The sequence below is a fragment of the Dermacentor albipictus genome, chromosome 1 (assembly GCF_038994185.2).
Source record: "Dermacentor albipictus isolate Rhodes 1998 colony chromosome 1, USDA_Dalb.pri_finalv2, whole genome shotgun sequence".
NCBI classification, from domain to species: Eukaryota; Metazoa; Arthropoda; class Arachnida; order Ixodida; family Ixodidae; genus Dermacentor; species Dermacentor albipictus.
The window spans coordinates 203,701,305-203,726,547 of NC_091821.1; the positions used below are offsets into that span (position 1 = coordinate 203,701,305).

General features: G+C 42.6%; 1 protein-coding gene across 2 annotated transcripts in view; it reads right to left on the bottom strand.

Moving 5' to 3' along the window:
* Sec5 (secretory 5) overlaps window positions 1–25,243 on the bottom strand; it is a 51,476-nt gene that overhangs the window by 10,992 nt on the left and 15,241 nt on the right. For both annotated transcript variants that reach the window (XM_070530761.1, XM_070530762.1), the window contains exons 12-21: window positions 23,830–23,942; window positions 23,584–23,747; window positions 21,004–21,042; window positions 15,915–16,102; window positions 6,938–7,059; window positions 6,772–6,845; window positions 4,811–4,894; window positions 4,553–4,683; window positions 4,092–4,176; window positions 3,914–4,030 (exon numbers count right to left, since the gene is read on the bottom strand). In XM_070530761.1, the coding sequence (XP_070386862.1) occupies window positions 3,914–4,030; window positions 4,092–4,176; window positions 4,553–4,683; window positions 4,811–4,894; window positions 6,772–6,845; window positions 6,938–7,059; window positions 15,915–16,102; window positions 21,004–21,042; window positions 23,584–23,747; window positions 23,830–23,942 (1,117 nt within the window). The remainder of the gene's footprint in view (window positions 1–3,913; window positions 4,031–4,091; window positions 4,177–4,552; window positions 4,684–4,810; window positions 4,895–6,771; window positions 6,846–6,937; window positions 7,060–15,914; window positions 16,103–21,003; window positions 21,043–23,583; window positions 23,748–23,829; window positions 23,943–25,243) is intronic.

Sequence of the window (25,243 nt, forward strand, 5' to 3'; positions counted from 1 at the left end):
ATCAATGTTAAAGACTCACATTAAAAAGTTTTGGGGTGTAATCAACCCCTTGCATGATGAGCATCTAACCCTGGAAGACCCATTGGGCATCCTTATACCTAAGGAAAAGTGTGCTGCCGCCCTTAATGACGCATTTGTGCAAAATTTTTCTGTCCCCTACAATGACCGCCTACCTCCTACTCGCCAGTATCATTATGTAGTTATGCCTCCAGTGATAGTGGATACGGCTGGCGTTGCGAAACTAATTGATTCCCTGAACCAGCACTCATAGCCTGGTTAAGACTCTATTAACTCAAGATTTCTTAAAGATACCAACGCCGTTAGTTCAATTATACTAATAAAACTTCTTCAGCCAATCACTGAATACATCTACTCAAACTAGCCAATGGAAAATCCGGAAGGTGGTTCCACTGCATAAATCAGGTAACAAACATTTAACAGCTAATTATCGTCCCATTACACTCTCAAGCACTTGCTGTAAATTGCTTGAACATATAATCGTCAAACATCTTGTTAACTTCCTGGAATCCAATGCATTTTTTACACCAGCCCAGCATGGATTTAGAAAAACATTTTGATGTGAAACTCAGCTCGCAATCTTTATGCACAAATTACATCGTACTTTAATCATTCATCATTTGCAGATTGGAATTTTTTAGACTTCACTAAAGCATTTGATAAGGTCTGTCATAAACTTCTACTTTATAAACTAAGTCAGCTGAACCTTGACACTAACAGCCTGAAGTCGATTGAATGCTTCCTCTCCAATTGCTCTCAATTTGCAACTGCAAATGGCCACAACTCCCCACTTCGAAGCGTAACTTCCGGTGTACCTCAAGGTTCAGTACTCTGGCTTCTTTTGTTTCTCATTTATATTAACGACCTCCCTTCGTCACTATCATATAACATTCACTTATTTGCTGATGATCGTGTTATCTTTCATGAAATAAGTAATGCAGAGGATGCTAACCGCCTTCAGTCTGATCTAATTAGTGTAGCAAACTGGTGCAAACATTGGCTAATGGAACTAAACGTTGGCAAATGTAAAGTGATGCATTTATCCCAAATAACTAAGAGCATGCCTACATATTACCTAAATAATGTTCCCTAGAAATTAGTTCACCCTTATAAATACCTAGGTGTGCATATCTCTGATAATTCACCTTGGAATGTTGATACCGACTACGTAATTCGCAATGCTAACCGCATGCTTGGCTACCTGCACCGTAACTTTTCAACTGCCCCTTAATCCCTAAAAATGCTTTATACTACCCTTATAAATCAGAAACTTAAATATGCATGCACTGTGTGGGATCCTGACATTGACAAACTAATTAATTCATTAGAACTCGTGCAAAATAATTCAGTTTGTTTCATCTTAAGTAATTACAACAGAACTGCAAGTGTGTCTGCCATGAAAGCCAACCTTGCACTTACCCCACTTTCTTCTCGTCGTAAAATCGCATGTTTAGTCCTTTTTCATAAATTATACCATCATAACGATTTCATTTTTCAGCCACAATACGTATAGCCTCGAATCGACCACTGTTACAAAGTTGGTCTTGAATCACGTCCCAGTGAAACTTTTTCGCAGTCATATTTCCTGCAGTCATCCACGGAATGGAACCATCTTCCTGGTGAAGTTGTATCCATTTATGATAATTAAAGATTTCGAGCAGTTCTCGCTAATATTGTGTAATTTAAGCATTTCTTGTTGTTGTTTACTGTATGGTTGTAAACTAAGTACTTTTGTATTTACCACTTTACTATCCTAGTTTGCTACCAATTTATCATGACGTTGTTAACCCTAGCTAAAGCTGTATAGCCTTTGTACTTAAACGTTCTAACTACTTATATTTGTTTCTTTTCTCATTTGCTGTAACCCACTCCCCTCTTTAATTACTTTGGTTCTGAGGGTAATAAATGAATGAATGAATGAATAAATAAATAAATAAATAAATAAATAAATAAATAAATAAATAAATAAATAAATCAAGTGAGGTCACATGAACAAAATCAAGCAAGCATCGATGTCGGTGTCCCCGCTTCACTTGTTAAACAGCATGGAAGGGAAGAAAAGAGCAAGCGACAATATTCTGACTAAGGCGGTGCCTGTGTGCATGTCTTGTAGGAGTAGGGACAAGAGCCGCTCATGCTCGCTTTTTAAATTAAATTTTTAAAATGTTAGTTGAAGTGCAGACTTAAGTTTTTCGTTTAAATGAATATTAATATATTTCCAATCTCAAAAGGAAAGTGAAATATAAAGGTGGTGCGTGTCAATCTGGCAAAAAAGGCTTATTTGCATTATTTGATACATGTATTACCAGTAATATTTGTAAGTCAACTGAGAAGCTTGTAAATGAGAAAAAAATGAAAGGTGATTGTATCTCATGCACCATGACAATGACTAATGAAACAAAGGAACAGTACATCACCATATGCACACAGCACTGCTCTGTTTGCTGAAGGAGCTAGCTAGGTGTAATACTGCAGCACCACACAACATTTTAAGGGGAGACACTCCTCGAAAAAAGATCTTTTAAATATTTGTACTAGAGATTTAAAAATCCAACCACTTAGAGCATTACAAGCAGATTTCAAATATGTCGTCAGTTTCTGTGTAGCTGCTATAGTTATTGAGGTATGTCCTACACAATAGCAAAATAGAGCAATTTTGTGGGCATTTTATTGTGTAATAAATTTTTGTGAAAAGCTTTGTGCTGTAGCTTATTTAGCTCTTTGTAGACCGCTAAGTGCTGATATCTATTCACACAGCGTCTACAATTACTGCAACTAACAGAAATGATTATTCAGCAACTTTGAACAGTGAATACTGAATAGCACCCCATTGCTGTCTTAGAGATGTTGCTCGGGCACCTTGTCTAATAAGAAATTGTGGTGTGTCCTGATCATCAGAGCGACTAGAGAGGGGCGTTCTATGATGAGAGGCTATTGTATACAGAAGATCCAGTCAACTCCTTTTGCCAATTGTGCAACAGTGTTTAACCCTCAGTTCCGGGGCACATGTTTAGCCATAATAAACCAGGTTTTGTACTGTCCTTTTTGAAGACTGCTACAAAATTGCTGCATTGATGTCTTACAGTATGAATCAGCCACATTTGATTTTCGCATCATGACATAGCTTGTGAATGATGTAATGCATTAACATAAACACTTCATGAGACTAAAGTTGTGTCATGTGAGGTACAGAAACAAACACCGCATAGGTTGCACATTTCCATAAGATAAACTTAAACCAATTGTATGCATATCATTTAGTTGCATAGCATTTAATCAATCACTTCACACAGTATCTAACATGTACACTGGATCTGCAATAATTTATTTCTTTATGTTTATGAACAAAAACAATCAGTTTGGTTTCCTTAGCTCCATAAATTTGATTACACAATTATTTTCTCAATTAGAAAGTTCCACTAAATCAGGTCAACATTTGTAAAGGATTCCCAGTCCTTGTTTTTACTACACTAAATGCATTTATATTCACAGTGACCACAGTTATAATTTACCACATTCCTTCTCTGTGATCAAGTTCTAACATCATTTAGCATGAAAACAGTAGGCATGACTTTGTAATTACTTTATTGGCTTAGAATGTATTTCATAAAGTGTTAAAGGAGTTAAAACCTCTGCCGCAGCATAAAAACAGGACTCATGAATGGATGTGCATTTTAATTTCTCACACCCAGAACACTGCCAGCATTGTATCTTTACATTTACAGAATTTAACTGCAAATAACAGCCTACATGTGTGTAATATAACACTGGTGCTCACTGCATTTTTGCCAAACCTGCGAACATTTTGTCGAGGTTAGTTCTTCCTAATATCTTTGCAAAATGTAACACAGATGCAGGTGACATTCCAAACACTGTGGATCTTTGAAAAAATTACCTTTATGACAGGGGACATGTCAGGGTAACCATGTCGTTTGAAGCTCTCTTGTAACCTTGGAATTACAACCCGGGATGTAAAACTGCAGTTGCTGAGGACTATAAGCAGTCGTTTTTCCTGTCAGGAAGATTTACAATCTTGGTTACAAACCTTCAAGATGCAAATATGATAAGCATACCAATGGTGGAGTTGTCAATGAGTCTTCCCGTTTTTGTTTCCAGTTCTTGGCTCTTTGACCGGGAGGAATTATTTCAACAGGGCTCCTGGAAAGAGAAACAGGGCTCCTGAACAGGAAAACATGCTCTTTTGCTGTGTGTTGAGTTATGTGTTAAAATTAAATGACTCAATGCCTGAAACCACAAGTTACATTAAAAGAAAGACTGAATTCCTAATAAACTGACTAATTCTGCACTAAAATTACATCTCACTTCTCACTAACTGTATGGGGCATATATACCTAAGTGCACTCCTGTTGCTTTAGCCTGGAAGAGCAGACAGATTGAAATCTTACATGCAGTCATTTGGCCAGATGCTATGTCCCTGCCAACTCAAAATGAAGCGATGATGAGACAGAGTACAGAAAAATGTGCACTTCTAGAAGGTGCCATAAATATATGTGAAGACATTCAGTCTGCTCACCCAATAGAGTCAATCATAGGTGAAAGGCGGTCAGGACTCAAGGCACATTTTTCCAATGTCTCAACAAAGGCCAGAAGCACCCCCTGTGCAAGTTGCTTGATGGCCCCTTGTACGTTGATTTGTTCGAATACCTAAAGCATGGAAACGTCAAACATGCTGAATACTTCTAATCTAAGCTAACACGCAAGAAAATAGTATGAAACTGGAACTGGAACTGGAACAGAGATTTATCTATTTTCATGAAATTGTCAGCCTCACCTCCATTTCCTTTGGGCCAGACACTAGGATGTTCTCACGAACCAGCTGTAGGGTCTCAATGATCCTGTTCTCGAACATAAGAGGCTGTAACACGCACACAAGTAGAAACTAATGTTACACAACTTCATGCAGGTTACTATTATTAGTACAGCTCATACAGAGCACGGGATACTTGGTGTCTTAAAACTTCAAAACCAAATATATGACAGAATGAAAAAGGAGTAGAAACATTAAAACAGAAACACTAAGGAATTCTCTGTGCTTAAGACAATATTTGACAGTTGGTTGAGTCACTCCGACATGGCTACATAGTGTTCTGATGAAATCTGCACTGTGGGCGTTAAACAAATATAAGCCAACTCAACAAGATTGAAGGATAAATGAAACTAAGTGAAGAAATTTGGTTCCCTTTCCAAGTTTGCCACAAATGAAACAGCACAACCAAAACATCTGACTTGTTTGACTGTGTAAAACAAAAAGTAAGGTTATTCCCGAGAAATACTGATGAGTACTAAAAAAAGTACATAGTTGAAGTATAAGAAAGGGGATGCATTAGATAGCCAACATCACAGCGTGTCAGTCTGTTTCCTCATGGTCATTTTGTAACTGTAGAACAAAGCAACTTGCTTGGCACTGTGGCCGCGCTCACACTTTTGCAAACTCATGCTCGGATTCTCCGCTTTCAATAGCAAGTGTGAACAGGCAAGCATTGTGTGAAGTTAAACTGTGATACGCTACAAAACCTTTTTTTTTACCAATGTAATAAAAGTGGTAAAGAAGCAACGATGTCAGGTGCCTTTATTTCATGCTAAAGTGAAGTCCATGATAGAACTTGATTGCAAAAAACTGTAAAAATTATCGCAACTCATTTAAATTAGCAGCAATAGCCAGAAGAGTGAGTGCAACATAGAACAGTGAAAACTGCTGTGCCAGTGATGTTTGCCTCTTGTCATTCTACATACAATGTCAGAATTCAAGCTATCCATACTTTCTTCATAAAAAGATAAAGACCACAACTAGAATGCCAGTGAATTCAATGCATTTGGTGTTGTTCAAGCAAAGCCATATTTCATTCATGCTTAACTCATTACTGAACTACATACTGGAAGAGTTATGTAAAGCAATGTTTCTTTCTGCAATTTTCATTCCATATCGCCTGTCCATAGTCACTGGCTGTAAAGCCTAACACTAAACAGCAAAAGTTTGGCAGCTATTAAAATTAATTCAATAGATTCAATGAACTGTAAAATTTAACAGAACATCTGCAGCTTAAATACTTAAGGCACAGTTAATTAGTGTTCTTTACCATGAAAACAACTCAGCCTTTAACACACACAGCGGTGCATTCCAACTGTTGTAAGAAGTTGCTGAGCAAATTATATGGCATTTTCACTTGGCAGACAACTCCAGAAACAAGCAGTTTGCATTATTACATTTGCTTCGTAGTTTTCGCCTTTCTTTCTATAATATAGGCATTAAATCCTTTAAAATTTATGACAATGTCCTCACTTTAGACATTTTCTTATAACATGTGCTCTCTTATCCTAATTTTACTCGATTCACTACCCATCGTAACTTGCTCTTGCCTGGTATCCGTGCTATGTATGGTAGATCTATTTTGCTCTTTTCTTCAGTATAATTTTGGAATAGTTGACACACACACATGAAATCTGCAGCTTCCTTGCAAATATTTAAGAAAAACCTGAAACAATTTCTGTTTTTAAACTATATATAATTCCATCTACGAGTGAACATTATTGATGCACTTACATATGTATTTTTCTTTTGCAGGATATATGCTCTCTTTAGCTTGGTTTGCCTTTTTACTTTGTAGTTGTACTCATTTTACTTGCACAGGAGGTTCCACCAACGGTGATTAAACTTTGGGACCTACTTCTGTATATGCAGAACCATATAACATTTCTAATGTATGTAATAAACTTGAATTGAATTGAACGCACCAGTTGTGTTGTGCCTCCACATCGATCATCCTGTTCGAGCCGCCAAACCTCAGACTTGAGCAGATTTCGGACATCTGCAAAAATACAGAACACAAAAGCCAATGTGAGCTTTTAGCCTTGGTTAGCCTTTGATAAGATAAGATTCATGTGACAAACACTCCCCTACCTTCAGCAGCCTGCCCAAAAAGACAGGTCATTGAGTGCACACGAAGATCGAAAATGAGTTGTTGAACCTGGGCAGTGTGTTCCTCGGGTATTTCCAGCTTCAGAAGTGACACATAACACTTTCTGAAAAATTTTCAGAAAAACCATGAAACATCTGCAGTACAGAGCTTTAGGAGACTTGGCTTACAAATCACCGCTTAAAGCATTGTTTGCCTCATTTTCCATACATGCACCAGAGCATTTTCTCATGCAACATAAAAATATACCAGGACCGACTTTGCAAACTACCAGGAGCAAATTTACAAGATAACAGGTATTGCTTAGAAAAATGCAAATTTCTTAGATGGTGTGTTAATGGCCAATGGTGCACTTCTAAAGCTTTACTGAAGCTTTAAAGTTAATGTTTGAATAGCCAAATTTTCTAAGCAAATCGAATATTCTCAAAACACCACCACCGAATAGTGAATCGAATACAATGAATATTTATAATTTCTAAACAAAGTGAAATATGAAGGTCGCATGGAGTGTTCGGCAACAAAGGTCTTATTTGCATCACTTGAGACATGTAAAGTCGTTATCAACTGTATTTCAGCTCAACTGAGAAACTTATAATAAACAAATGAAGGGTGATTAAATATATGGTGCACAAAGACCATGCGAGTAATGAAACAAAGATACAGCCCATTACAAGATGCATGTAGTAGAATGTAGTGCTCACTGAAGGAGCAAAGTGCATTACTACAGCAATGTAGTTTTAAAGAAATTCAAACTTGGTAACACTGACCAAAATACACAACTGCCTAGTTTAAATAGAGACAGCAAATTCTTAGGCAGCCTAAGCTGAGACGTGCTTGTTTAACAACAGGAAACTATTGTGCATTAGTGATCTCCTCTATCCATTCACTAAGGAACTGGTTTGTCTGTGCAACAACTGCAGCTCTCCGGTAGCACAGTCATTCGGAAGAGTCTACACTTCCATCTTTTCCATCATCTTTAGCATCAGTCTATCTCCCTGTGAACTGCAAAAACTGCTGCAGTCCGTATGTATCTATTGACAACTTTGAATAGTGGATTCTCAAATCTAGCATGAATCAAATAGCAAGGTCTATTCAAATTGATTTTATATTTCAAATATTTGCACACCCCTACCTTAAATGCATTCCTCTTGTCCCGTGTTTCTCCACTAAAGTCCGAGTTAAAAACGATTTACTTTAATTTTTTTATTTAATTAAAGAATTTACTTCAGTTAGGCTGTGTTGTGGGCCAAGATTTATAAAAAAATGCAACTGCAGACTCATATATTTTGATTTGGGCTTCTTTCATAATAAAAGGAAACAATCTTTGAGCCGCAACAGAAAACATAAAAAGTGTTATTTCAGGGATTGTTCCTTTTTTAAACAATAGAGCATAGAAAAATAACTCAATAAGTTACATACATTTGGTCTTTCTGAGACAATCTACGGCATTAATATCACAAGCCATTATTGAATTCCCAGAAGATGGCTTTTCCAAACAAACATAGTCACTTAATGCTTGTACCAGCCATAACGTCTCTAAAAATTGATCCAGAATAAGAAAATTTGGTATAGACATTGTAAAAATGTTGAAGTTTGATTAAAATCACGCCAGCAGTTCAAAAGTTAATTTTCTTGCACGATGTCCCCCCTAAAGCACGTGTTTCTAAAAGAACACAGGTTCACAAAAGCCCATTTGTACTGCCTCCACTACATATGACATAACATAAGCCAATCATGAGTGAGATACTGGTGATTTGTTGCAGTTGGTGCTACCGGTGCTGTGCAATGACTTCAGCTTGACTTGGCATTTGCACAGCACAAAATGAAGGTTTGGTGAAGAGAAGCCTGCAGGCGGCACATATCGATATGTGGCTCTTCCCTTGAGCTAAGTCTCTCCTGAATGCACACTGGAGGCAAGCACCCGACGCGAGTTTCTGCATGCCAGGCAACTATGGTAAGTGCAGAGTCAAGAATGCAGGAGATACTCCTCCAAAAAAATGCATAATGATCTGACTGCCTATTGTCTCTGTAAGGGAAGACAATTCCCTCGCAAATAATAATGGCATGGAGGGGAGGTGACCCAGTTCTTCAGCAGCAATGAGAGTGCTGTAATTATGCACCATATGCACGAAGAGTTAAAACTGCCGGTTACGGAAACAAAGAAGACAGCTCAGAGTGCAAATGAGTAGTTTGAAAATGAATTATGAAAGGAGGAGAATTTTACGGATATGTCGAAAATACCTGCGTACCAATGCCCCCTCCCCACAACACCACCCTTTTTGTTCTGTGTAAGTCGCTGAGAAGATGCATCATAAACAGAATGGCTTGGCTGATAGAATCAGAGACATGGGTATCACTTGCACCTGTCCATCAAAAGTCTACCCAAGAAGGGTGCAGAGTTTCACAAGGAAGTGCCTGGGCAAGGTGAAGGCAGAAACATGGTTATGAAGGGTAAGGAAAGAGAAGGAGGAAGGGATGAGGTGATTCTGTGGTGCAGGTACCATATTTCTGCATGTATAACCTGTCATGACGTATAATCTTAGGCTCTGGAGAAGAAACTCGATATGGCCGGCGATGAATAGGACTGGCATCACCAGTATTTATGTGATGCTTAACAGTTGAAATCTGGCCCAATTGGCAATTGTTGAGGTCGAAGATGTCGTGGTAGGAAACCAAAAGGCGATACAGAGCTGCTGCTAGTTCAGGCAATAGGTCCGCAGCAATCACGGGACGAAATGTTGCATCAGGGCAAATAGCATCCTGTGGACATGAAGAATCTGAGCAGACGTCTACTGCAGCCGTCGTGACGTGGTCATCTCCTATAGCATGCAGCGTTGCAAACGATGTGCTTTGGGGCAGAACTACCTTTGTCAGGCCAAAATTTATGACAGGGAGGTATGTCCGGTTATCGGCGACGGTGACAATGGAGTGGGGCACAGTGATATTGCGCATCAAAAGGACATCAGGGACAGCTGTGATGACGTAATCACCATTGGGCACAAGAAAAGATTATAGCAAATTGACAAAAGTCAAGGCTTTAGGCAGCAGGTGGACGAAGGTGGTTGTACTAAAGGTCGGCAGTTCGGCATGAATATACGTGAGTAGAGGATGTTCGAGACAAAGGGTACCGGCAGAATAGTCGATCAAAGCTGAATGCGCCGTAAGAAAGTCGAGTCTGAGGATTAGGTCATGGGGACAGTTGGTTAGCACTTTAAAAAGAACAGGAACGTGGCGGTCAGCGATACTTATACGGAAAGTACATATTCCAGCGACGTCAACAGTGCTGCCATCGGCCACGCGTACGGCTCATGTAGTAGCAGGCATGAGAACTTTCTTCAGTTGATGACGGAGGTTACAACTCATTATGGACACCCGGGCTCCAGTATCTATCAACGCCATGAAAGGGACACCATTCGACGTGAATATCAAGTAAGTTCTGGTTTGCTGGGAGCGTCAATGGAGGATTTTGACACGACGAAGATAATGCAGCACTACCCCCAGAAGCTGCATGGTCTAGTTTTCATTCCGGGAGGGTCCATAATTGGTCGGCACCGAATAGTGGCGCGGCTGGGGCGACGGTGACCGACGGCGCTGAGGTGACAGCGAGCGAGCAGGACGACTGTGATCGACGGATACATCAGAGGTAGGAGGCATACGGCGAGGCGAGTAACGGCGCGGGTCGGCATATGGGCCAGGAGACCGGGAAAAGGAGCTCAAAAACAGCGATGTCTAGGAAGTGCGCGAGTGGCGAACGACATGGCCAATGCGGAGGCAATGGAAGCAAATGGGCTTGTTGTCTGGAGTTCTCCACTCGGAAGGGTTGCAGTATCTGGGAGGGGAATACAGATCGCTGTGAGGCGTAGCTGTTGGCACCGGTCGGGCGTTGGGTCAGGAGACGGAGCAGGCAGCAAGAAAACCTAGGTTTGCAAATTCTTGCCGCACAACTGCCTGAATGAGAGAGATCGCTGTGGCTGGTTGGTCAATGGTGGCGGCGGCTTTTGGCGAGCTAAAAGCCGCAGCATTCCTTGAAAAGGACGTCGATGGTGGACACATTTTTGAAGACCAACAAGTTGAACACGTCGTCCGTGATCCCTTTGAGTACGTGACCGACCTTGCCAACCTCGGCCATTTTCTTGTCGACCTTCCGGCAAAGAGCAAGCACGTCTTGAATGTACGAGACATATGATTCAGTAGAAGACTGAACTTGGGTAGCAAGCTCTTTTCTAGCAGCCAGCTGCCGACCGGTGGGATTTCCAAAGAGTTCACTGAGCTTCCCCATGAAAGCATCCCAGCTAGAGATATCGTCCTCGTGTGTCTGGAACCAGACACGAGGAGTTCCACCCAAGTAGAATACAGTCGAACACGGATATATCGAACTTGAAGGGGATCGCGAATTAATTCGATATATCAAAAATTCGATATAAAAATACAGGCCCAGAGACTTTACCTGTGGCGCACGATGACCTACCGATCGGCGCATTCAAGAATGACAACTATTTCCGCACACACGACGCAACGTAATGCTTTATTTGCGTGAAAAAAAATCGCTTATGTTGGTCTGCTTCTTCGCCTTGCAAATGAAATTAAAGACGCCAACCTCGATCTTATCGAGGCTGTTCAGGTGCGAAAGCCCGGTTCCTTCCATGTCGCCGCAACAACGGCGAATCAAGCTGAACGCTGCTGCCACTTCAGCGGCGGAGTACGAGCGTGTAGCCGCGCCCTCGTCCGGACGATCTTCGTCGCCACTTGAGCTGTCAGCCTGGGTCCCTCTGACTGCAGCTACAATATCCTCGTAGGCGAGGCTCGCAACAGCCTGAACATTGCTGTCAACGTTCACATAATCGTCAGCAGACACTTCGGCTGTAACGGCAGCCGGGAAAAGGGACGACAACTCGCGAAACGCGTCGTCCATGCACTCGTTGTCGCCGTCGCCGTCTTCGCAGGTTTCAGGAAGTTTGGCTGTCACGAGGCCTGCCTTCCGGAAGCAGTTGGCCACAATATCCTGCTTCACGTCTCTCCAGGCGCCCGTCATCATTTGAATGGCCCCCAGCAGGTCAACCTTAAGCTCGGTGCCCATGCGGAGGTTCACCAAAAGCCTATCAATGAGTCGCCTCCTGTAGCCGACTTTGAACGACTTAATGATGCCCTGGTCGAGCGGCTGCAACTTTGCTGTCGTGTTCGCTGGCAGAAACTTGAGCGCGATGTTTTCGAGCTTGCAGGTGGTGTGATGGGCCGAGCAGTTATCGACGAGGAGGCAAGCGTGACGCCCCGATTCTCCCAGTTCGGCGTCCCACGCTTGCAGCCATTCTGTGAACAGCTGACGCGTCATCCACGCCTTCTTATTGAAGGCGTAGCGAACGGGGAGCTGCTTACAGTTTTTGAAGCAGCACGGTGCCCTTGCTTTGCCAATCACAAAGGGCTGGAGCTTTTGAGAGCCATCCATGTTAGCAGTGAGCAGAACGCTCACGCGGACTTTGCTCATCTTGCCCCCGTGACACGTGCTGCGCCGGACGTCGAGCGTCTAGCTGGGCAACATCTGCCAAAACAACCCGGTCTCGTCGGCGTTGAAGATTTCTGCCGATGAAAACTTCGCGCAAATTTCCGGCCATTCCTTCGAAATCCACTGCCGGATATCCTGGCTGATGACGGCTCCGCTTTCCCCAGAAATGGTTTTGCCAACTATCTTATGGCGGTTCTTAAACCTCTGCAGCCACCCTGTGTTGTCGGCGAAGTTGTCATCACCGAGTGCAGCGGCAAACCATATGGCTTTAGCCATTAGCATTGGGCCATCCACCGGAATGTTCTTAGCCCGCACCTCTAAAAACCACGCATAGAGGGCCTTTTCAACTTTCTCGTGGGCAGGAGCGCGCACACGACAAGCTCCCGACGTTCAGAACTCCGCCGCTTTTGACTTTATGTCCGCCTTGTTTTTTAACAAGGTGCTTAGAGTGCTCCAAGGAATCCCGAAGTCGTCTGCCACCGTCGCACTTTTCTCGCCCGCCTCAACATGCTGAATGGCTTTCAGCTTTGTCGCAAAGTCCAGGTTCTTGCGCTTCTTGACGCTGCTTGTGCTTGCTGCGGCCATTGCTTCCGCGTCAGCTCACCACGATCCAGTCACACGTGTCGTGAGACGCACGCAAAACAATAATGAACACGAAACACAAGAACGCGCACAAAACACAAGAATTCACGCGCGCAGCCACCGCCAACAAAGCGCTCGTGATGGCCACCTCCGAGGGCGACAGCGACGTACGAAAGGCACGAGCTGTGGTTGGCTGAGCAAAACTCGTGAAAAAGCAACAAGAAAAAAAAAGGCAAAAGGAGGAGGCCACCGCCGCCTTCGTTCCTGGCTACCTTTTCCGAGCCGATCACTATGGTTACGCGGGGGAAGGATGAGAGACATTGGGAGAGAGAAAAATAAAAGCAGTTCCGCAAGCAGGGTGTTGCCGCAAGTCGGAGAGCGTGCGCAGCGGGAGTACCGTTTGAGCCTCCCTCCCTCTGCTCTCACATTTTCCGAGCCTTTCGGGGAGGCGCGGAGCACGCGGGTGCAGTGAGTGTCGAGATCGCGCGGCGTTCTATATATCCAATGGCGGGTAAAAATATCGTTCGATATAAGCGTACGAATTTCTATACTTTTACACAGAATTTTCAAGGGGATAATTTACGAGTTCGATACAGACAATAATTCGATATATGTGGGTTCGATATATCCGTGTTCGACTGTAGGACATTCACTAGCATAATGGTGGGGTCCGAGTGATTGTTTCGGCTAACAGGCTCATTACAGGCTGAGCCAGTCCTCAACGGCGACATTATCTTGGCTGGAGGCCAGGATCGCCAGGATCGAGGGGATTAGTAACCGTAAGTACGTTGTTGTCGGGGTCGCAGGAGTAGAAGCATACAAGGTGTCGTCATCGGGAGCCATGGCGGAAAGCAGGACGGTGCGGCCGCTGCAGAGCTCCGTGGCGAGGATGGCGAACGTCACCCGCCACCAAAATGTTAAGCGAACTATGGATTAAGAACTGGAGACTACCTACAAAGTATATTTAGAAAGGATAACTGCAGCGCTAGCCAGTTCAGCTGACAGCTCGAGAGCCAGAGAGCGTTCGTCATCTTCGTCAAGGTGTCCGTGTCCATCGTCCACAAGAAACACGCAATATGCATGTATCAATATGAGTTTGCTGGCACCACGTGTGCTATTCGCTAAGTACTGGATGCAAAATGGTGACCCCTAAAGTGTAGGAAAATGGGCGACCATGAAGGAGGAAGAAGAGAGCTTCAACATGCAGGGTTGGGGAGGAGGTGGAGTTGCCTAGGAGATAATAAAACTTTGAAGGGCAGAGAACCTTGCATTGAGGTGTGGCTGCAGGGCAGCACGCACCTAGCTGCCGTAAAGCAACACTTCATGGCAAAATTCGCATATAATCTGCACCCCCACTTTACTGTTAGGTTTTTTGAAATTTTGGTGTGGGTTATAGGCGCAAAAATACGGTACACAGGGGCACTTGCTGCTGCGTCTTTGATCCTTTGCTTTGCACATTCCCATGTACACTGCTCCATGCCAGGGCTCTCACATGGTTCAAAATTCACTTCCTGGTATCGAGCCAAGGTGCTATTTATTGTTCCGATTGTACAACACAAAAGGCAATCCATGGCCTCAGAGCTTGTGTGCATAAAAGAGTGCACTTGACCTTGAAGGCCACAGACTATAGTGAAAAAAAAAATTAAATTATGGGGTTTTACGTGCCAAAACCACTTCTGATTGTGAGGCACGCCGTAGGGGAGGACTCTGGAAATTTCGACCACCTGGGGTTCTTTAACGTGCACCTAAATTTAAGTACACGGGTGTTTTCACATTTTGCCGCCATCGAAATGCGGCCGCCGTGGCCGGGATTCGATCCCGCGACCTCGTGCTCAGCAGCCCAACACCATAGCCACTGAGCAACCACGGCGGGTAGACTATAGTGAAAAGAGCCCAGACAGTTCCAAATGAAACTTGATCACCATGCTACTTGAGAGGTCTGGTGAAACAACTTGTCTGTCTTTGCAACTTCTTAAAGTCTCACTGATACAAATATTGTACACTTTCTATGAAAATGTAACATAACACGATGAAAGTAGAATGAAACATGACATTTGAAAGGTTCATTTGTTTACAGATTTCATTATAGAGGCCCTGCAAAGTTCCTGAGAAAGTTTGTCGGGCAGCACCGGTAGAATCATCAAGATACGGCGATTTCATGCACTTTGTGCCACGGATGTGACATCAATGCGCGGCACTATCATTATTGGTTAAAAATGTAAAGTGCAATTTATGTTCGCACCCCAATATTGTGAATACGCCGAAAGAAACTACTGCATTACGTTTTACAGACACTTTAATTAGACTCACATAATTCTCAGACAAAGACGAGCAACATGTCATAACGATTAGAATGACACATCTACATGTTGAACACAACATACCAACAACAGCTTCGTGGAAGCTGTTGTAACCATGGCAGTGACACTATGACCTTTGAGATCCAACTGCATGTCACCTAGTTGTGGAGGCCATGGTGACAAGCTGAGCAGGCTTGGCCTCTATGGCACGCCAACTTCCTCTATGTAACATTGATGTTTTGCAGCTATTGGGTGCGGCACTAAAATGTCATGGGAGAGTGAACTGATGCAACCAGAGTCGCAAAAATTCAAGTAGAGAGTAACTCTAATTTTGCTTGTATTTTAAAGGTTCTGTAGTCAATTACTTGAGTTTGTGTGCATGAATTGTCATAATTACTGTTGCTCTTAGTTCTTTAACATGCTAAAGAAAGGTCTAGAGCAGGAACGGTACCCGTAAAAAATGTTACAGGGCCCCTTTAAATCTAGGTTCAATAGTGAAGTTTGAGTGCACCAAAATCCAACAAAAGAAAGAAAGAACTTGCTGCTAGAAAGTTCATTGCTTTCGTGGACAATACATACCTTACGCAGCGAAGGCACTGAGGCAACCATGGACCAAGACGTTCGCCTTGAGTGTGGCCTGGCCAGATGCCCTTGGCTCCATCAGACTCCTCGCCAAGACCAGCACCAGCCAATGAGCGGTGCGATGGTGGTAGCAGTGCCACACGCACTTCCCAGCAGAGCTTGCCTACAAGTCGTCCCAGCATGTCCTGCACAAGACCTACACTTTAAACTATGGCTGTCCAAATTAATAGAAAAATGTTCTTAGCGATGGAGAGATTACAGAAACATTGCTGAGAATAAAGAGAAAAGAACACCATAAAAAGTAAGATTTTTTTGGTATTGAAACCAACCGTCTAAGTTCAATGAATTGCTAACATACTTTCCTTGTAGATAACTTTTTTTTTACAAAAAGCATAGAAACTTCTTGTTGAAAGTGAAAGATCCACAAAATGTCGGGCAAACATGGGATCTGACGTTCAGCCACACATTTTCTGTTTTCACAATTTCTTTGTGCTTTCTGAACAACTTCGGCTTGCATCATGCCAGACCATTTAAAGCTGCTGACACATCACGTACTCGCCTAATGCCACATTTTGCACTCATGCTACAACGTAAATAACTAAATAGGGTCATTTCAATTTTCATTTTCACTTTATTATACTGTCAGCCTCATTTGGGCTATAACAGGGGTGGACAGGAGCGTACATACTCAAAAATGAGCCCTCCTTATAAAACAACTATAAATATATAACAATGATTGACAAAGGGTAGCCAAAGCTCTTTACTCTGAAGCACAGCAAACAGTGCATAGAATACACTATACATCCTTAAGGGGACACTAAAGCAAAATAATAAATCAGTTTAGACTAATGAAGCATTGTTTGAGAACCCTGCAGGCAGTCATTTCAAAAAAATAGTTTGATTATTAGACCAAAAAGTGAAGGTCCAAGTATCAGTATTTGAATTTCGTGCCGAAACCTCAGCGCCGGTACGTCAGCGTGACGTCAGGGATTCCAAAGTATGTTTTCGCATTTGGGCCACGTTGGCTGAATAAAGGTTCCCGAAACTTGCCATGTTTAATATTTGATTCCTTTAGAACACAATGTAGTCAATCTGTACCGCTATATATAATTAGTAGGCCCTAGAAGATGCCATCAAAATCCAAGACGTCACAGCCCTCAGGTGCAGAAACTTGAGTAGGCGTCGCCACCCTTATTTTGTTCTTGCACTTTTTCTGGCTTTCCAAACGTCTTATCGTTGTAAGAGTGGTGTTTTTGGTGTTGTAGAACGGTAATTTACTGATGCAGAAGAAATAATTTTTCACTTTGTTGTCCCTTTAAACACTAAGTCATTTAGTTTTTTTACGAAAGAAGGTACACATTCAGATGAAACAGTGGAATTCGGCAGTCTGTTCCACTCACTGATCTCATCAAACTTACTTATAACAATACCGGTTTTAACAATATACTAGTTATAACAATGAAAGGTTGCTGCACCGTCACCTTTTGTATGTTTTCTATGCGGAAATAACCCACTTACTACAACATTCCCATGCCATATTATTGGTTATAATGATGAATTCTGGCTGCTGGATGCCCGTGCCAGAAGGTAATCGAATGCGAAATCCTTGAATAGAAAAAAGAAAAAAATGAAATGTTGCTGCTGCATGTTCACCCACCACCCCAATTGCCACCGCGTGCTTCTCTCCATGACAGATGCACGCCAGTCTTGCGTGCATCCCTCCTGTTGCACTTTCACCCCTCCGAACACGAATGGACTGCGCCCATAGCTCTGGGCCGCACCACCCTCCAAAAGATTAATGGACCACACCAACAGCACTGCTGGCGCCGCTCCCAGATTGCTCGCTGGGCCCTCACAGTTGGTTCTTTATTCTATGGCTCTCATTCTGTACAATTCAGCTAATTATTTAAGTCGCCCGTGCTTGTCTTTGCTGGCTGCGTCGAAGCTATTCCTGGCCACGTTGTTTCTCAGCCTCGTTTCACTTGCTGCCAAAACGGACGATGGCTGGTCTGCCCGCAGGTCATCGGCAATGCACAACGTTGCCGGTGAAAAGAAAGAGCACTGCTATGGATTTGAAAATGAAGTGCTTCTAACCTATGAGGTGATCGTTACGAACGTCTTTGCATCGGATAGCGATAGTCACGGCCATGACGGCAGTGCATACGTGGTAGGACAGGCTGCCTCAACGTTGTGCCCACGGGAGGTCCTGTAGATGATTCAGTCCCTCATGCGCTTGTTTTTGTGAGGCACCTTCCACTTCACTAAGTGGAGCAATTGGATGCCTTGGAGAAGGATGTCAGCAAGCAAGCGAGGCTGACGAACGTGCGGTTTTCTCATGCAAGTACGTGGAGAAATGCTTATGGCAGTCACGTCCCAGCATTTCTTCTGGATTGCTCAAGCTGAGATGCTGCCCTCCCGCAATTTTTAAAAGGCGCCTTTTGAGGCCACCAAAGTGATGCCTTGGCGGAGCTTGTATGTCACTTGCCGCCCGTGACCCCTTTTTGGCAGTTGTTATAGCAGTGCCATTCTTGAACACTGACAGCCACGCCTTGTTAACAACATGCGATCGGAGCATGCAGGAAGCAGAATTAAACAGTTAAACGAGTCAACACAATCAGAAGCCGGATGGAAGAAGTATAGTTTTTTCAGAACAGCTGCGCCATACCCCATTCTAATATTTTTTTCATGCAACCCGGTTATAACAATGAAATTTTCGTGGCACTTGAATATTGTTATACAGTCAAACCCGGCTATATCGAACTCGCAATAAAATGAAATGCCTATCAGTTCAATATAGAGCATAATTCAATATAGGCCTGCTAAAGAATTGGATGTCATAAAAGCATATACCATTTATAAAATCACTTTATTGATGAAACAGCTTAGTTTCACAGGTAATAGCCCTGTATTTTCATCTGCTTGGGCAGTTTCATTGCCAGCAATGCACACACTTCTCCTCCTTGTCTAAGGAGTTGGAGCAGCTGAGGCCGCAACCTTCCACATTCGCGCAGAAGCACCGGACTAGTGCGAGTGCACCAATCACGGCGGAGGATGTGGGCAAAGGGCCGTCGTTGCTTTCCTCATTGTGCCCACTTTCACTTGTGCTCGGTACGATGTCCGCAATGTAGTCTTCGTTTTCGGGCTCTTCCGTGGTGGCGACACCATCATCTGCACTCACAAACTCGTCGACCATTGATTCGTCAACGGCTTCTGGAAATTCTGACAGCTCGGTCTAAACTTCGGCAACAACAGCAGCGGCTTCGTCGCACTCATCAGAATTTACAGTCATCACCAGGCACGCGGAAGCAATTTTGAATGAACCCCTTGTACGCGGCCGTGCATAGACGTCGGGCGCCACAGGCACCGGGTCACAAGTTTGTCCGCTTGAGCCCTAATCTCCTCCTTATTCTTCAAGATCGTGCTGAGAGTGCCCTTGGAATCTTGCATGCTGCGGGGCATCCAACTTCTCACCGCGTTCAACCCGATTTATGATTTCGAGCTTCACGGCAAAAGGCAAATTCTGCTGCTTCATCACAGCAACACTGCGAGAGAAGGACCACAAGGCAAAAACACAATAAACCTGAAAAGCAATGAGACAATTCGTACATGTGCCATCTCGCATGACGAGGGCACAAGAGCCTCTGATTGGCTGCCTGAGCAAGTGCTGCGGGCGGGCCAGGATAATTTTTTGCTGGAGGGTGTCAACGGCTCACTCGACGCAGTGCGGTCACGGTAGGGAGAGCGGTTTAATGGAGCCGGCGGCACCGAGTTTCCCCGCCACTGCGAGGGAAAGCCAACTTCTGGGGGCACTTTTCCGCCGATTGATGTTCTATATAATGGGAGTCGCTGCTATTTTTGTTCTATGTAAGCCTAACTTTTGCTATATATACTCATTGTAACTATACCATGTTCCAAAATTGTTCGATGTAAAGAATAATTAGATGTAAACGGGTTCAACATAGTCGGGTTTGACTTTAAGTGTGTTTGACTGTACTGCACTATGCTGGAATGTTTTTAAAGCAGTGCAAGCATTAATGCACCGTAGCGACCACCCAATTTTTCGAGAATGGCATCAAACATCTTTTACGATATGCTCAAATTGCTAAACAGCAACAAAATTGAAAATGGAGCAGGCTACCCAACACGCAGCGCACGCTGAACACGAACACATTATTACAGTGCAAATATGGTAGCCGAAGGCCAAATGTTGTAGTTGGTCAGAAAAGGGCTGGGAAGTCATTATGTGGGTGCCACGACAACGAAACCACAATGATGAGAAATCAACACCATACACGCATGTGCACACATTGATTGCTAGCAGACACCGGGATCAATACACACTAAATGTGGTAACGATGCAGACTTTGCTCAATTTCGCAGGGAATAGTGTTTTGGAACATTCTGAAAATACTCAACCTGCAGACCCACATTTTAAAATCCCGAACAGGGCAGGTCAACCTACAGTGTCAAGCTGCCTTCCCGTAGCGAGCACATGTGTGGCGCAGCAGCGGAGTCCCCTCGCTGATGTCACACACAAGAGGGCACCACACAAAATCTCAGGGCTAATCCTGATTTGCCCAAGCAGCTGTATCAAGCAATACGATAACAGCTGCACTATATTTATTTCGCATGCAAGCTCATCCTGAGGACAGTATGGGGATTTTCCAACCTCCTCTGGCTTGTTATATCAGACAGAAGGATCAGCTGCTTCTTCGATGCAGCTCGTCAACTATCTAAGGACTATCCATACCAATCAAATTAAAAAGACCATACATTGGTGCGCAAAACAGGCACAAATAAATTTCTTTTTGAAAAATGCAAAATAAAAGGCACAATAAATATGCAAATAAAGTCAACAGTTGGAAAGCCAAATATCAGAAATTCAACAGGCATTGTTTATAAGGAATGCCGAAATGTGAGCAGTCACTGTGCTTGTATAAGCACATACTTGTACAAAAGAAACTAAAGGGGAAGTCACGACACACCAACTGCTAATACCAAAAATTTTATCAGATGCATATCTTGATTTTTTTTTCCACAGTTAAAATTGTGATAAGTAATGATAACAGGATGTTGCTATATATACCTTGAAATCCTTTTCATCTTTGGGGTTTACTGGAACATTCTGCAAGAAAAAAAAATCAACTTGAAGTCAACAACCACAGGACATCCCAGAGGAAATGCAGATTAAACTAAATGGCTTGAGAACACTTAATGTAACGCCAAACAGCAAGGTCCCAAATTCTGGGTAGCATGCACTGTCAAATTAATCTAATGAATCCTTTGAGGCAACCATCATATAACAAAATGCACACAATATATAATATTATGGCTCTCATATAATCAACATCCTCATTCTTTTTGACATCTTGCCTTCCTTAGCAGGAGCAGAAGGCAGCAATTTGTTTACTCTGGCCTCCCATCTTCCACCTACCTTTAAACCCTTTAACGCCGGTTGTCACAAATTTGTGACAGACCAAAAAAGTACAGCCTATGCCCTGGCAATGTTTTCTGGCTCAAGTGCTGGCTTTCAAGCATTCACAACAAACAATGTTTTTCAGCGCTGACGTGCAATGCCATTTAGGAGCAATAGCGGGAGCGTGGCAACTATTGTTTGGAGTCACGATCAATGAAGTGCTCGCACATGCAATGTCAACTCTTTTCTAGAGGTTTTGTGAGCATAAAAAGAGCGAGTTCCTGCTTCCAAAAATTACTTTAGGTTGTTTACATTCCAAAGATTACAATGGGTGTGTAGCGAGCTTGAGAATGCAGTTAATTTTTGTATTGCTGCTTTGGCTATGGTATGTCGCAAATTCGCAACATTCGGCATTTGTGGCACTCAGTGGTTGTAGCAACATGTTGTCCAAAGACCTGGAAAGTGCCTTGTTTTTTGTCAGGGAATGGGCGTGAGGTCCTTTTATGACAGAAATTGTGTGTGTGTGTGGGGTGGGGGGGTCACCTAGTGTGTGTCCCCCTAGCTATGCTCCTGCCTGCAGCCTGCGTTAGCACTGACAACACTGGACACCGCTCCACGGTCAACAGCACAGACCAGCCATGCAAGCAACCAGGGTCCAAGGGACAGTTCTCTATGAGTGCAAAGTGCAATGTGCACCTCTGACTGAACAAAAATGTCAACTGTTTTTCAGAAAAAGTTCTGTCGCCCATTCATTATGTTTGTGGCGACCTTTAGTGCAAAATAAACAGTTTTGCGCAAGCTAGGAACTGCTTCACTCATTTCTGTTTCTTACACTATGTGTGCCACATTTTTTACCTGTGTGCCGAATGTTGCAAATTTGCTACCTACCCCAAAGTTTATACAAAATTTAGTCTTCAATTATGAGGGCTAAATGAAGTTACAATCTCCAGCAAAAATGTTTTTCTGCTGTGCCTTTAATATTTCCGACATTAAAGGCCAACTGTAACAAAGTTATGGACCACATAAATAGCTTAGATTAAGGGAGTATACATACTGGAGCCTCTGTGCAAAATTTGATCTTTGAAATACGAGCGGAAGCATCACGAAAGCTTGTAGAAATAGCTATTTCTGATACCGAAACTGAGAAGACCACCTCCATTACTGCTTGCCGGAAGTGACCCATGACCTAGTGCACAGTGCTCAGAGATAAGCCCAGAACACATATATGCTTGCAATTGACAGAGCATCAAAGTGCGCAATCTAAATTTTGCTACTATCCGTCGGCCAAGCTGTTGCTTTGCCAAGATTGGTTCAGTGATATATACTAATCATGTATAACAAATTTAGCCAAGGTGAAATTTCATTGCAGTTGGCCCTTAAAGTGTTCTAAAAAGGACTGTCCAAAATAAGCCCAAGAAGGTGACATGTTTAAGTTTTCACATCTTCGGTTATAATAGTGCAATAACTAAACACCATTTACAATTGAGTTTCATTAGCTGAACACTAGTTAAATGTTATGCTTATTTTCTATTATGCTCAAACAGCTGTCCATACAGCTCTGCACAGGGAAAGCTTATTCATTCGATACCAGGATGTAGAGCGTCACTTCCTTTGAGCAAGGGAAACAGCAGATGGCAGATGATGCGAACAGAAGCCATGCCAAACACACAGTCAACATTTTTTCTGAAACTTGTGGAAAATAAAAAATAAAAGGAAAATAAATCTGGCAGGCAGAAGACTGCATTGCAGCATGCTTTAAAATGTATCTGGAAGGTTAGCCTTCCACTACAACACACACTATTCAATTTGGCCAATTGACGTGCTATTTGGTTTTTCATTATGTATAGTGCAATAGTGCGAAACAGGACATGCAAGATGACAGAGAAGATGACGAGAGCATTTTACCATTGTCTTCTTTGCCACCTTTTGTGTCCCACTTGCAATACACTGTACAGTCACTGTCACACTTAACCCCAAACATGCCTTAGGTGCCTTGAATGTGCTGGCTTAATGCGTCAGCTTTCCGAAGCATTCAAGGTTTTCTCCTAACAGCCTGTGTTTGTTTACGCTGAGATGCTTTAGATGTGTCTTCATTGTTTGGGTTAAGCCTGACCGCAGCTGTACATGGCATTATTACTTGTTCTCAAAAGCTTCCTTCTGGTTTTAAGTAACAGCTTCAAACAAAGGAAGAAGTTTCGGTAAATGAAACATTTTTAACCATGAAACTTAAAACACCATGAGCACATATACCTCTAAGACAAAAAGGTCTCCAGCAAAGTAGGCTTGACCCAGTTTCCAGAAATCAGAGAAATGCTTCTGGAACAGCTCTGTAACCTCCTCCACGAAAAGCACCTGCTTTGGCTGAGTTTCGTCCTGACCCTTTCCAAACTGTTCATCTTCATCGTCACTAGCCACTGCAACACACACATCATTCAAGTACAAGCAAAGGGTTGGAAAGCACTGAAACACCTAAAGAGAGAAAAATACAACACTCACAGCTGACTATATGCTTTTGCTTGCAGGTTATCACAGAATCGTACAACCAACTGTAGTTGTGCCGTACCGCATCCCATGCTGGACTGCCAGGAACTTCCAGGCTAATCAAGTATCTGAAAAAGATTGTACATGCCAGCATTCCAAATAAAGTTTTTGTTTCAGAAAGCAATGCCCTGCAGTTCAGAGAACACATATTCTTTAAAGGAAAGTTTCATGAAGTTCTATCAAGTGAGCGGCTGTGCAGCATATCATTCCAGGCAATCAACAACATAAATGTGCACATGGTAAGCAGTGCGACTGTACTTTCACAACAAATCTGCAGTCAGTGCTTGGCATCATAAAAGTTTCGGTCAGCCTAATCTTAGATTTTATTTTCTTAGTTGAATAAGGTGTTAAACCAGCACAAAACTAATGGAAACTAATTGGGACCAGAACATCTGTTTTCTTCTAATTCATGCACATTAGTTTTACTAATGCAAACTAAATAGCCAACGCTTACAATATGTTGAATGTGGTATAAGTTATGCTTCCAATCGGGGTAACTAGCACTCTTACTTTATAAAACATTTTGTTTCCCTGAATTCTATGATTTTAAAATGTTTAGCTAGGGAGTTCGAAAAACTAGGCAAGACTCCTGAGCTTTATTTTTATTTTTACGCAACTTACAGATGTGAAAGAATCTGTTTATCCAGACTACTATGTAGTGAAAGCATCTGAAACATAACTACTTTCAAATCTGGCATGACAATCTCCAGTTCAGCAAAAAGCATGCACCATATATCATAAGCCAAGACACATGCAGTGGTTTCATTAGTAACACCATCAACATAACATGATTGTTTCTCATCTGTGTAGTAGTGCTGTCCTTTGTGAATTACTTTTCTTATCTTAAACCTTAACACAATGAAGTGTAAATAAAGTGGTTTCACTAAACGTGTACATCCCAGCAGGTAGGACAAAACAAGAAGATACAAGACAGTGCGCTGTTGTGCTGAGAAAATGTAAAAGGAAAAGTGCTCAATGCAGAAGAAATTAGTGGCAATAATGCAATCAAGTGAGCTAGTTGGTAGATGTTTCGGTAGCCAAAGAGTGCTGAAAATATGAAAAAACAAAAGCGCACAAGATAGTGTGTTGGTTAAGGGATATGCTAAAACAAGATTATTAACAGCACATGAATGCTATATATAAGGCATGCGCCTGAAATGCTGTTGAACATGCAACTGAGGCATTTGAGCCATTTGCTATAATTACAAGCACAGCTAAACTGAACCTAATAAATAATGGAATGATCCTTTATATTCGTATACTCTGGCTTTTAATCTTTGAGTCAAAGCAAACTGATTATTTTTATATGCCATGTCCGCAGTGGCTACGGCATTGTGCTGCTGAACACAAGGTGGCAAATTCGATTTCT